The 13,261-nt window shown below is 34.7% G+C and overlaps 1 protein-coding gene across 2 annotated transcripts in view; it reads right to left on the bottom strand.

The window, feature by feature from the left end:
• LOC128020271 (protein TANC1-like) overlaps positions 1-13,261 on the bottom strand; it is a 152,915-nt gene that overhangs the window by 23,882 nt on the left and 115,772 nt on the right. For both annotated transcript variants that reach the window (XM_052607106.1, XM_052607107.1), the window contains 5 exons: positions 11,211-11,442; positions 8,703-8,869; positions 6,991-7,598; positions 2,335-2,443; positions 261-383 (listed from right to left, as the gene is read on the bottom strand). In XM_052607106.1, the coding sequence (XP_052463066.1) occupies positions 261-383; positions 2,335-2,443; positions 6,991-7,598; positions 8,703-8,869; positions 11,211-11,442 (1,239 nt within the window). The remainder of the gene's footprint in view (positions 1-260; positions 384-2,334; positions 2,444-6,990; positions 7,599-8,702; positions 8,870-11,210; positions 11,443-13,261) is intronic.

The following is a 13,261-nucleotide window of genomic DNA, read 5'->3' as shown; positions in this document are numbered from 1 at the left end:
TATGTTTTATATATATTATTTTCTTATTATTTTTTTATTGATTTAGGAGTGAAATTAAAAATAAATAAATTAAATAAATAAATAAAACAATATATATCTCATCAGTGTAGATACAGTTATGCATCAACACCAGGTTCCATTTGAGAAAAACAGCTACAGACGGTCTAAATGCATAAAAAAATACATTTTGAAATTTCTATGGAGAAAATAGAGGAGGAAAACACCTGGAAGCGAGACGACTGAAAACAGTAAGTGCTGACCTTGACATTGGGTGTGTAGAGGTTCCTAAGAGAGGCTAAAGCAGCAGAAAGACCATCAGTGCTAGAGCTGATCCATAAAGCCTGAAGAACACTGGACGACACACCGCTCTTCTTACTCAGACCCTGCACAAAAGCACACACATATACAGCATTACTATGTAGCATCTGGACCAGTCAGACACACAATTTCTTTAGCTAGATTTAACAAATACTCCGTAACATCCCTCATTTAACAAACCAACTATGAGGGTCTATGGACCCTTCCCCTGAAATGCATCCAACACCTGGTTCCATAGCAGCCAATGATGATGTCACTGGTTTTATTGCGCAAAGAAATGCAGGCAGAGCACAACTCACAATTAATTTACTCTTAGGAAAGACACACAATGCCCATAAAAATGGACTCGTCCCTAATTAGTTGACAGGAAACCTTACTTTGAATGAACACACATATCCTTCAGGTCACTGTGTATATTATTGCTGTTCTTGTATAGTGTATTTTGTATTATATACTGTTTTATGCATGCTCATTTATTCATGTTACCTTACATATACCATGTTTGGTCTCTATGAATTTGTCTTCTGATGATCAAATTGAGAATGTATATTACATGTTTATACCTATGCAACATATTCTTACTAAAGAGTACTTTGTAGTTTGTGCATCAACACCTAAATCAACACCTAACCTAATGTCCTCACACAAAGGGTCGTAAAACTCTCCTGTGTTTCCAAACTCCCGCTGGGAATTGCAGCATTTCTCATTGGACAAGCCCATCTTAAGAGGTGTGAATGTTCTCAGACCTTAAAGATCTGTCTCCTCCACACTGTGCGCGTGTGTTAATCTGAGTGGAGGTGCGTGAAGCGACAAGGTTTCGTGAGAGATTGAGGATCCAATGGAGTAACGAGGTTTTACAAGCTCCTTTAAATACTAATCATTTGTTAAATATTTCTAAAACCCTGTGATTTAAAATAATAATAATGAATTATAATAGAGAGATTAATTTTGGATAGTTTCTCACATATCTGGCTATTCTCTGTCTGCCATACTGAAGCGCCGCCCCTGGAGGAGGGGGATCCGCCAAAAGGAGGTTTGTTCCGACACAAATTAAGCCCTGCTAATAGGCCTAATATAAAAACAATTGTTATAATACTTTCTATATACATTATTTTCTTTGTTTAACCATTCTATCTGATTATTAGATAGACTTCTATCAGTATCAGACAGAACTGTTAATGACAACGACAAACAAGATAGAGAATGTGAGCACTGTGTCAAAATAAAAGTCTGGCCTCGAACACATCTGCCAAGCAGAAAAACTTATTGGCCGATAATCTGAAAAATGCAAATATCAGCCGATATATCGGTCTTGGCGATATATTGGCAGACCAATATAAATAATTGTAATTAATCATAATTAATTGTAATCATTTATATAAATTTCCCTTAATTTACTACAAGCATTATTATATCATAAATGCATATTATAGATGTATACATTTGTACTATATTTAAATGCATATAGACATAAATAAATAAAAATGACATGCCAATCATCTTGTAATGAGACTCGTTTAGAAATCTGTAGCTGTTTTCAGGCAAGAAAAATTATCTTTGATTTAATGAATAAAAGCAGCCAATCATTTTAGTACTGTTAATCTATGTCATAAAAAACATTGTACATATTTACAGTACAAATGAATTACAGCTACATTATCGATTTGATAAATGTGCATAATTTAAGTGAATTAAAAAAAAAATGATCCTACTGATATAATCAATACAAGTATTAACATTATTTGCATTATTATTATAAATATTTTTTATTTATTATGTTTGTTTTTAAATTATAATTTATTTGCTATTGAATTAAAAGTACTATATTAAATATGGTTGATCAGAAGGTGAACTGCTTTGTCATGATTAGTCCCAGTGGTGTAAATTAATTTGTCATACGCTCTGTTTCTTTGTTATATATCAACAGTGCTCCTAATTTTTAAACTGTTTTATTAATATATTATTAAACTTATTTAGCCGTACACATAGATCTCTTCAGACAGATGCATCAGGTACCTTGAAGATGTGTGCTTTCAGGATGTGGTGTCCCAACTCCATCGTCTGCTGCCTGTTTAACTTTTCCTCCTGCCTTGACAACATGAAGGCCATCAGTGCATGTCCACTCCTGCAGAGAAACACATGCGCTTATGAAGGAAGAAGACGAGAAACAGCACTGACACACAAAAACTGACTGCAGAAACACTCCTTCCTTTATATCATCTGCTCACTCTTGGTGTTCATCACACGGGATTTTCAGCAATTTAATCTAGCAATTATTCTCATTCATGTCCTCGCTGACAGCAGACGGGTGAAGGGTGAACTGGAACGGCCTGTAAGCTTTTCAAATATAACAGTTGTGGTTTTTAACATCAGGTTCACTTTTCATGTCAGTTTCTGCCTTTATAAATTCAGATTTCTTTTAATGAAGGATCCATCGTATGTAATTAGGGTCAAACATTTGCATCTCCGAGACCAAATGAGCTTCTTGTGAGGTAAACCTCTGATTAAAAATCTCTGTATAATGTAGTATTTGATGCAAGGCGCTGAAAGCTGTTGGCTTGCGTTTGGCCCGTCTGGAACGGCGCCCCTTTAAAACACAGGAGAAGGGTGGAATAGAGTCTGGTGACTGGTGTTAATTAACTGAGCTTCATTAAAAGGCCATGCATGAATACAGCTGGCTTTGATCAGCACCGCATCTCCTCTACATTAAACTCAATCCGTCGCCTTTCTTTTCCCCCTCATTCAGCAGCCGAATAACGAGGCAGGGAACTTTTTAGAAGTCCCTCTTTTTCAGAGCCAACTTTTCTAGTCTGGACTGCGAGACAGTTCAGAGAAGAGAAGAGAGGCATCAATAGGACACAGATGGACCAATCAGAGCAATGAGAACAGGAGAGGAACAGAATCCCAATGACAACTAAAACTGGAGTCTACGATCATCACACCATGTATATATATATATGCATTATATAATAAAAAAATATAATAAATAATAGAACATTATTGTAATGCTAATTTAATGGTAATGACCAATAAAAAATAAAGATATTTAAAGTAAAAAATCTTTATGGTTTTAAAACTGCATTGTGTTCTTGCAAAATATTTTTATTTTAAATTAAAAATGTTTTTGTAAGATTCACCTCTTTTTGACTATATGCATTAATTTATGCATTACTGTATATAATGTATATTATTTATATATGAAGTAAATAATTATAACATATGTAATTTATATACAAGTATAAATTATAACAGTATACTTTATCCATTATTTTATGCATTAGCATTACACACACAAACATACAAAACACTAATTGTATATAATAAGTAAAAATAATAAGTAAAAATATATACATAAAATAAAAAATACAATTTAAAAAATGGAAATTGAATGACAAAAAGCTAAAAAAAAATGTAATGAAAAAAGGTAAAATAGTTAAAAAAAAATCTTGTTTTTTTGTGTTTTTTATTTTACATACCATTTCTTTTTTCAAGGAAGGTTTTTCTAAGTTTGTTTTACCTCCTTCTGTCTGTTATCAAAACTGCAGTAGTAATATATTTCAAAGTAATGAAATGAGAGGAAACTGGAATCTTAAATCAGCACTGGCTTTCATCATCTCCTCAAGCAGATCATGATATTTCATTAGCTGACTGTGAAGACAGATCTGGCATCTCTCTCTCTGTCTCACACACACACACACACACACACACACACACGATCTGGTTGTGTCCAATCAGGAAACTCCTGCTCTTGTTTTAATGAAGTCAGTAAATTCAACTGTGTGTCTGGAACTGAACAGAGATAAAAGAGAACAACATCCTCTTATAAATAAACATATGAAATAGATGATATAGCTTTTTGTAATTTTTCAACTTTATCGGGGGGAATTTGATCTTTAACTTGTATAAAAGTGCAGACCTGAATACTCAGTCAGACAGTCAAGCTTCTAGCTCTTCATTAAACTGCACGTCATTAGATCCTTCACAGTGTCATTTCAATGATTCTGCAGGTGATGTCAAATTAGGCAGCATCGTGAAGATTGTAATGATTTTAATGTGCTTTCTATCTTGTCTTTGAGTTGTCGAAATACTTTTTCATTAGACTTATGAGTATAATGAGTATAAATACAGATTTCAATTTAACCTCAGTAACACAGACAGCATTAGTTTAATTCATTTATGAGAATCAAAACTTGTGTCATCAATCATTTAACTAGATTCATCCATGTATTTGGCTACAATGACTATGATATGATGTATTTATATTTGTCTGTGTGTGTATGTGTGTCTATGTATATATATATATATATATAAAAAACAACCATAAATTTATAATTGATATATATCAAAATAATATAGTCATCATCATCATCATAATTATTACTATTAAAAGTATTTCAGTTTGAAATTATAAACTGATAGTTCCTATTAAATTGTATTAATTGTATTAAATAATTTATAATATATCTGAATTACTTTTTTGTTTTTTTACAAACATTCATTTTTTTATAAACTGTATAATATTATATATATATATATATATATACATATATATAATTATTATTTTATCAGCTATTTTTAATATTAATATTATTTCACAAGTATTATTATTTGTATTATAATTATTTAAACATTTTTGAAATGATGATGGTTCCTTTTTATGCCTTATTTATCATCACTATAATTTTATGGCATATATGAATGTGATTTTTTTGAACATATTACTTTTGAATAAATTAAAAATGATATTATAGATTAAGATAATTATTATATAATTATTATTTTAGATTAAGAAAAGGAAATATATATTAAATAAATATATATTTACATGTAATCAATATAATATTTTAAATATTATAACTTCACATTTATTAGTTTATATTATTTAAATATAATATGAAGTTACAAAACGTCAACATTACTGTAAATAACTATAATCTAGATGCTGAAAACTGTACCCAGTTTTTTCCTCCACTTTCTAAGACACTTGTTACAGGTAGAGAACTAGGTATTGCACTCCAAATTAAAAATATTGGAGGGTTTTGTTTTTTTTCACCAGTCCCCTCCTCCTCAGACTTTACACACAGGCAGTTTGCCAGATCGACAACACAAACAGGAATGACTGCACTCGACGATGAATGAAAAGAAATAAGATGTGTTTTCAGCCAACTGGTGACCTGGGGTGCTGAAATACAATTGGGTAAACTGGCAGTGGGCGTGTTTCACAAACCAAAACAAAGACTGACATTCCGGCCGAGAACGCACACTTTCAAAGCTGAATGACTGACTGTAGCATTGTTTCTCAGCTTAACAAGTTTGATAACCTAGCATGTTTCGCCACACAGATGGGAAATCAAAAATGACCTGTATTACCGTGTATGATGTAGCTGTCCATCAGTGTAAACAATGTGCAAATAATTAAACCAAAAAGTACACGATTTATAAAGTTATTGGCTTCTAAAGTAAGGAGTCGACTCTGAATCGCTGAAACGAGTCGTTATAGATTTCAAATCTTTTGCCCATCTCTATGTACGTCACTAGGAGCACTTTGCATAATAATCTCCGCCTACCGTCTTGAGAGAAACTGACCTCTGACCTGCCCCCCCCCCCCCCCACACACACACACAGACGCTCTGGTTGGTGTGAGAGCATCATGTCGAGGAGACAGTGTGTTTTATTTTCACTGCCAAAGAATGAAGATCAGAAGAACCAATGGCTAAAATTCATTTTCACCACAATACCAGAGCAGTACAACAAATCCCTTTTGTTGTGTTCACAACATTTCACTGATGACTGCTTTTCTAATCTCGGTGAGTACAGCGGGATTTTCAAAGCGTTTGGCCATAAAAGATGGTTTTATTTAGACCAACGAGCATCTCCGAATCACAACGCGAAGTATGATTATGAAGTTATGTGTTTGTTTTCTCCCGAGCGTCTTATCAGTATGTGTGCTGTCTGCGCTGATTGTCATGTACAAACACGTCATTAAAATGAAGTGTAACTCTGTGAAAACTCAACGAAGAGACATGAGAGAGATATCTATAGAAAGCTTGACATGTCTACTTTAAAGCTAAACAAGTGCTGCTAACAGATATTCTGTGATAAAGTAATCCATATGAAAACAACGCGATGTCTGATTTTCACGTCTCTCTTCGTTATATCTAATGTGACCACGCCCCCGCGCTGAATGCGCTATTCAGATTCAAACTGAAGCGCGCGGCTTGAATACACACACACAGAAGAAAAAGCAGCGAGACTGTTCAAGTTTTTATTTTACTGTTTGCTTCGCGGTGAGAGGAATAAGACATAATTCACCCCAAACAGATGCTAACGCATAGTTTACCGTGAAGTTGTGTGCGGAACAACCAATCAAACCTGACTATGTTAGTTGACCAATCAGAACACAGTATGCTACCGAAAGGTGGGGTTTAAGGAAACGGAATCTTTTGAACAGCTTCGCGCGAACCGTTTGGGGATCTCTGAGAATTGAGGTAATTTTAAAATGATATTTTGACAAAATGACAGTGTTTTTTAACCTTGGATGGATTTAAACCTAATGTACAGGACTTATAAACAGTGATAGGAAGAATTTTCATCTTACTGGCTCTTTAAATATCTGCAAACATATTATCAAAAGAGTCAAAATCTTCTTTAAGACACAGGACTGACGCTCACCTGGGGTCACACAGGAAGTCAGAGCTCTCTCCATCCGCTCGCCACACCAGCCACTCTCTGAAGGACGGGTGGCAGAACATCCGTGTCTTATCCCTGCGTTTGATGAGGAAACACGAGAGCGTCTCCATCCTCTGCTGGAAGTCGTCCCACAGCAGCTCTCCTCGCTCGCTGCCCGCGTTCAGCGCCTGAAACAGCTGCTCGTCCGTCATGGGGTGAAGGGACGCCAGTGCCACGTTGAGAACGGGAACGGCGCGCTCGAACGCGGAGATGCTCATGAACTTCATGTTGCACTGCAGCAGGTAGAGCTCCGACAAAGAGACGGGGACCACCTTGTAGCCGGCGCTCTTGATGACCAGATGACCCTTCTCAAAGAGGTCAAGGGTCAGCTTGAGGTACAGGTAGGAGCCCTGGCTGCGGGAGATGAGGTGGGAGCTGACTCTGCCCACGATGACGGGGTCTGCTTTGGCGTTGAGGGAGATGTTGTTGAGGATGTTCTGGCTGGTGTTGATGCGGTGCTGGATGTAAGCGTTCAGGTCCGTCCCCATCTCCTTGTTGTCTGGGAACTCGTCCAGACTGATCTTGGGGAAGGGCAGCAGACTGGTGATCTCCTGTAAACACAAGACGAAAAACTCTTCCCAATGGTTTTCTCTAAAGAGGACAATGTTGAAGGTTTGAATTCAGATGAATTCGCTTTTTTTCTCCCATGAAAGCTGTAATTTCAGCATATTAGAATGATTTCTGATGGATCACGTTACACTTTATACTGGAGTAATTGTTTGATGGAAATTCAGCTTTGCATCACAAATTAAATTTGAAAGGATATTAAAATAGAAATCATTAATTTATATTGTATTAACATTAATAATTTCTTTCAAAACAAATGAAAACTTACTGACCCCAAACTTTTGGAAGTAGTTCATGCAAACATTTGTTTATTATATGTATTGTAATATCAGTGCACATTAATAAAAATATGAGTAAATATGAATCTTGCTTGTCTTTATTTGGTTGAAATAAAACATTTTTAAATATTTTAACTATAGTGGATTTTTACTATTTCAAATATAAATCACTAGTCTCCAGTGGCTGACTGGATTTAAAAAAATGTGCATTTTAAATCATTTCAGAGCATATACATTAATCTCAAGATATATATAATATAATAAATATTGTCAAAAGGATGAAAAATATTGTAAAGCCCAACTGAGCGAGAACGCCAGACTAGCTCTCCTCACTCAAAGTGACAGCTGAAGCAGAACGCATTAGGAGGCTTTCATGAGTACACACACACACACACACCAATCTGTCGTCTGACACGCATCAAACACTAGATGATTGTGCTCTGATCTTCGAGCACTACCTTTCAAACTGACAAAACACACAAACTATAACAATGTAAAAAAAATGCATTTATAATGTAAACATTTTATGGATCATTTCTAGTTTGGGGTGAAATATGACAAGAAAAAAAAGTATCTTAGAGTTTCAATAATAATTCACTACAGTAAAACAAACCATATTTACCCCTGCAGTCAAAGCTGTATTTAATGTCATCTAATTTATCATATCATCCATCATGTGTAGTTTTGAGGATGAGGTTGTCACTCAATCTGTCCATCGCTCTGATTGGACTAGACTCTGTTTTCTAGTCAAGTCTATTATCATTTATCTCCCTCTGATTTGGTGCATTATCACTTGTGTTTAGGTCTCACCTGAAGGCTTGTTCTCACAGTGACGATCAGTTTGAGCCAGTTGGGGAACTTGGAGACGATCTTGATGATGAAGGAGGCGACGGTGTCACCATAGTCTGGTTTGTGAAACTCCGCCTCGTTCAGCCCATCAATCAAGATGATGCAATCTTCCTCCGCAATCTTCCTCTCTGATAAATACATTCAGACACAGGATTTGAAAATATCCATTAATAAATGGTCAAATGCCAAGAAAGAGGGGCAACAGCTGGTTATGTGCTTATTATTTCTATTCTGCTCATGCTAAAACTCAAGGAGGTTTTCCATGCAGATCAAAATAACATATTCAAACGAATCCATACATTATGAATCGCCATGCAACATGATACGAGGGAGACTTCACCATTAAACTCTTCAGATGAGGCACGTCTTTTGTTTGGCCTCAAATGAAGCATCACCCTCCAGATCTGTCAGGAGTTACTTTAATAATTCATTACACACGGGATCTGTCGCAGTGGAATAACAGAGACAGAGAAAGAGTTCTGCAGCGAGCAACACATCACGAGCTGCACTTCTTCAGCTTTGAGATATTATCTGAATGAGGAGCATCCATAAAGCATCTCTGCTTTTAAAGTGTCACCACAAATCTCTGCACTGACTTCTTCATGGCATGAGAGAGAGCTTCAGAAAGAACAGTTCCCCCACAGACAGTTTCAACAAGACACATTCAGAAAATAATAATAATAATAATTCCTAATCAGTAACACTGGCTTATTTTCCAGTCTAAAAAATCTTAAAACAAGACCAATTTACTTGAAGCAAAATTGCATGACATATTAAGGCTTGTTTTTAAACAATAAATCAATAAATTATACATTTCATAAAAATACATTTATTTACTGAAAATTTTATTTTTACCTTGTTATTAGCATAACTATTATATTATCTAGTATGTTGATACATAAATACGACATAAATATTAAAATGTATATATGTATTTATATATGTAAATATATATCATTAATAAATATATACTATTTAACTATATATAATGAGTATTAAGTGCTACTAATGAGGCAAAAAATCCCAATGATGAAAAAAACAACTTAATACAAAAATACAAATTGCTGAAGAAATGTAAAATAGAAATGATTTTTTTTTTTGGGGGGGGGGGGGGGGTAGAAGATGGTTTCCATTAGATTTGTCGTCTCTTCTCTTGAGGTTGTATTGATCTGAAGCATCTTCCATTTCTATCACACAAACACAGGGTTTGTTTATCTGCGTCTGAAAAGCACACTTCTACCATAAAATATTGATCGAGCCGAGCTAAAGACTAGACCGCCACATAAAACAAACCACAATGACCTTGAGTTCTCAGAGATTTACAGAGAGCCTGAAAAGAAATGCACAGATGATGCAGGAGAAGCCTTTAGAGCATCAAAAGGGAAAAACAGAGGCTTTAATTGCTCTTCATAACACGTGAGAGATGGCAATAATGAAGATTTCATTCTGTCTGCATTACCTTCTCTGAACTGTAATGGATACCAAAACATTCATCTCTCAATTATGAAAATAAAATCAACAAGAAGTGACATTCCCAACCTTTTTAATTCCACAATGTGATGCATTTCTCAGTGAAATGTGTGCAAGGACTGTCTGGAAGGCATTGTTTTCTTTACAATATTGAACAACTGAACATGGGGAAAAAAAAGAGTGAGAAACTATCTTAACTAGAAGATGGAAATAACTTTAACTGTTCCTTCTGATCACATTGCACAAATGATGTTCTTCCTCACAGTTTTTTCTTGCTTTCCAGTGTACAGGTTCTTGAATCAAGATATGAGAAAATGACAAATATCCGGCTCAGAAAAAGCTACTTCATTCAAAGGCAAAAACCCATTGACAGATACTTGTTCTTGTTTTACAATTTCTCAGAAAACTGGACTTTATCTTCATTTTGCATCAAAGGTAAATGTACCTTGTTTTAAAGAAGCTTAGATATCTGTACTGGAAAATGGGACACAAATACTGAGGAAGTGCATTCAACATGTAACTAGGAATTTAAGACATTCTGCTCCGATTTAAGACCTTAAGGAGGAAGAATTAACACTTTTATACCTGCAGAAACCCTGTAATAATAATTCCAATAAATCCTAATTACATTCATGTTTTTCTATTTAAAAAAAAAGATGTTGCACTCCTGCACTTATTAGGCAGCCACAACTGCAACAACAGTCGAGATGTGTTTTTGTATTTATTATTATCTCAGTTTGTCACCGAGAAGGTTTGATGGCAGATTTCTGCAGCAAACAGCTCAAGCAACTATGAGAAGGAACACAGACTGGCTCTTTTACGCTATGACGTTTGTCGATCATCAGCACTCTTCTGTATTCATTTCATCTCAAGCATGGAAAAAAAGGTTGCCCACTAATATGTTTAGCCATAGTTTTTGTTAACGAAATAAACACTTCCCATAACCTAATCTGTAAGCTGTTTGAAGCAGGTAGGTGGGGTTGGACTGTGTTTGCGTACCTTTGCGCAGGTTGACGAGGGGCTGGAGGATGCCCCTGCGGAAGGCAGCCATGGGGTCCTGCACACAGGAGCGCAGACTGAGCATGCTCTGCAGGTGAGGCTCTTTCAGCAGCAGCTCTCTGTATGCGCTCAGCTGATGCGCTCGGCACAGGAGAGCAGCCACGCTGTGCACAAACTCAGGAACCAGACACGTGTACGTGTTATCAGCCTGACAGTAATGATACGCCACCACCTGCACAGAGAACCAGAGACCTTAAAAACCTCACATGCATCTAAATTACATTCAGAATCATGCAACAGTTCCAAGCATGCAATATTTGCTGTTATTTATTTACAATATATTGCCATTTTTACTTTAAGCATTTTCTCTGAAATTGATTTTTTAATTCAGAGAAAACAAAATAAACAATGCATGCGCTCCACAGTTTCTCCACAGTGTAGTGTATCATTGCATAGTAAAGTGCAGTGAAGTATAGTATAGCATAGTATAGTATAGTATAGCATAGCATAGCATTGTAAAGTGCAGTGTAGTATAGTATAGTATAGTATAGTATAGTCAAGTGCAGTGTAGTATACTGTAGTATAGTATATCATAGTGTAGCATAGTATAGTAAAGTGCAGTGTAGTATAGCATAGCATGGTAAAGTGCAGTGAAGTATAGTATAGCATAGTATAGTATAGTATAGCATAGCATAGCATTGTAAAGTGCAGTGTAGTATAGTATAGTATAGTATAGTCAAGTGCAGTGTAGTATACTGTAGTATAGTATATCATAGTGTAGCATAGTATAGTAAAGTGCAGTGTAGTATAGCATAGCATGGTAAAGTGCAGTGAAGTATAGTATAGCATAGTATAGTATAGTATAGCATAGCATAGCATTGTAAAGTGCAGTGTAGTATAGTATAGTATAGTATAGTCAAGTGCAGTGTAGTATAGTGTAGTATAGTATATCATAGTGTAGCATAGTATAGTAAAGTGCAGTGTAGTATAGCATAGCATGGTAAAGTGCAGTGCAGTATAGTATAACATAGTATAGTATAACAAAGTGTAGTGTAGCATAGCATAGCATACCAAAGTGTAGTATAGTATAGTATAGCATAGCATAGCATAGTATAGTATATTTGTTCACCAAATTAAAAAAGGAGATTGATATTTCATCACTGCACAAAATATTCAGTATATTCAAATTTTATTATATGCTAAAAAACAACAACAACACCAGTACAACAGCTGGCAATTATCTTGTCCAAGAAATAAAATAAAATAAAATAATTATGTAATGTTTTAATTGGTACCATATTTTACTTCCAAACGTGAAGACGTTTTTCTTTTTCTTTTTTTAAATCAGAGGAAAAATTATTTTAACCGAACAGAAACTGTAGTCAAATAGATTCAAATGAATATTTAATGTAAGAGTTGTAGTTAAAATAAACAATGCATGTTCTCCACAGTTGTTCACGAAATAACAGTTAATTTCCTGTATATGCACAAATACAGAAATACACGGTCAATATAGCAGACAATTATCATGGACCAAGTTTATGAGCACACTGACAAGAATATCTTCAAATAAGTGAATAAAATAAAATAATAGAATAAAACTTTTATGGAATTTAAATAAAAATGAAATAATGTCCGCACTACATTTTACTTTCGAAATGTATCTTTGGCTAATATAAGTTACTTAAAATGAGATAAAAAAAATGCATGGAATAACTAAATGGAAAAAATAATATAATGTATTAAAATGTATAATAATATAATATAACAATCAATATACTGTAGTTGATGCACAACTTTACAAATAATAAAGGTTAACAAAGGGAACATCTTAAGTAAATTCAGATGAGTTCACAATGATTTTACATTGGTTTTCTTATTCTGTGGTAAAATAAAATATGAAAAATACATAAATGAAAAAATAAATGATAATAAATAAATATCGAATGAGGTTCTAATCAATATAAAATAATATAATATAATGTTTGGGCTACACGATTGCTGTCAGGAGCAAGCTCTTTTTCAAACTTTAGGTTTTTATAACAGGGCTG

This window comes from Carassius gibelio, chromosome A9 (assembly GCF_023724105.1).
Source record: "Carassius gibelio isolate Cgi1373 ecotype wild population from Czech Republic chromosome A9, carGib1.2-hapl.c, whole genome shotgun sequence".
NCBI classification, from domain to species: domain Eukaryota; kingdom Metazoa; phylum Chordata; class Actinopteri; order Cypriniformes; family Cyprinidae; genus Carassius; species Carassius gibelio.
The sequence above is the reverse complement of the archived record's forward strand: the minus strand, read 5'-3'. Positions and strand labels throughout refer to the sequence as shown.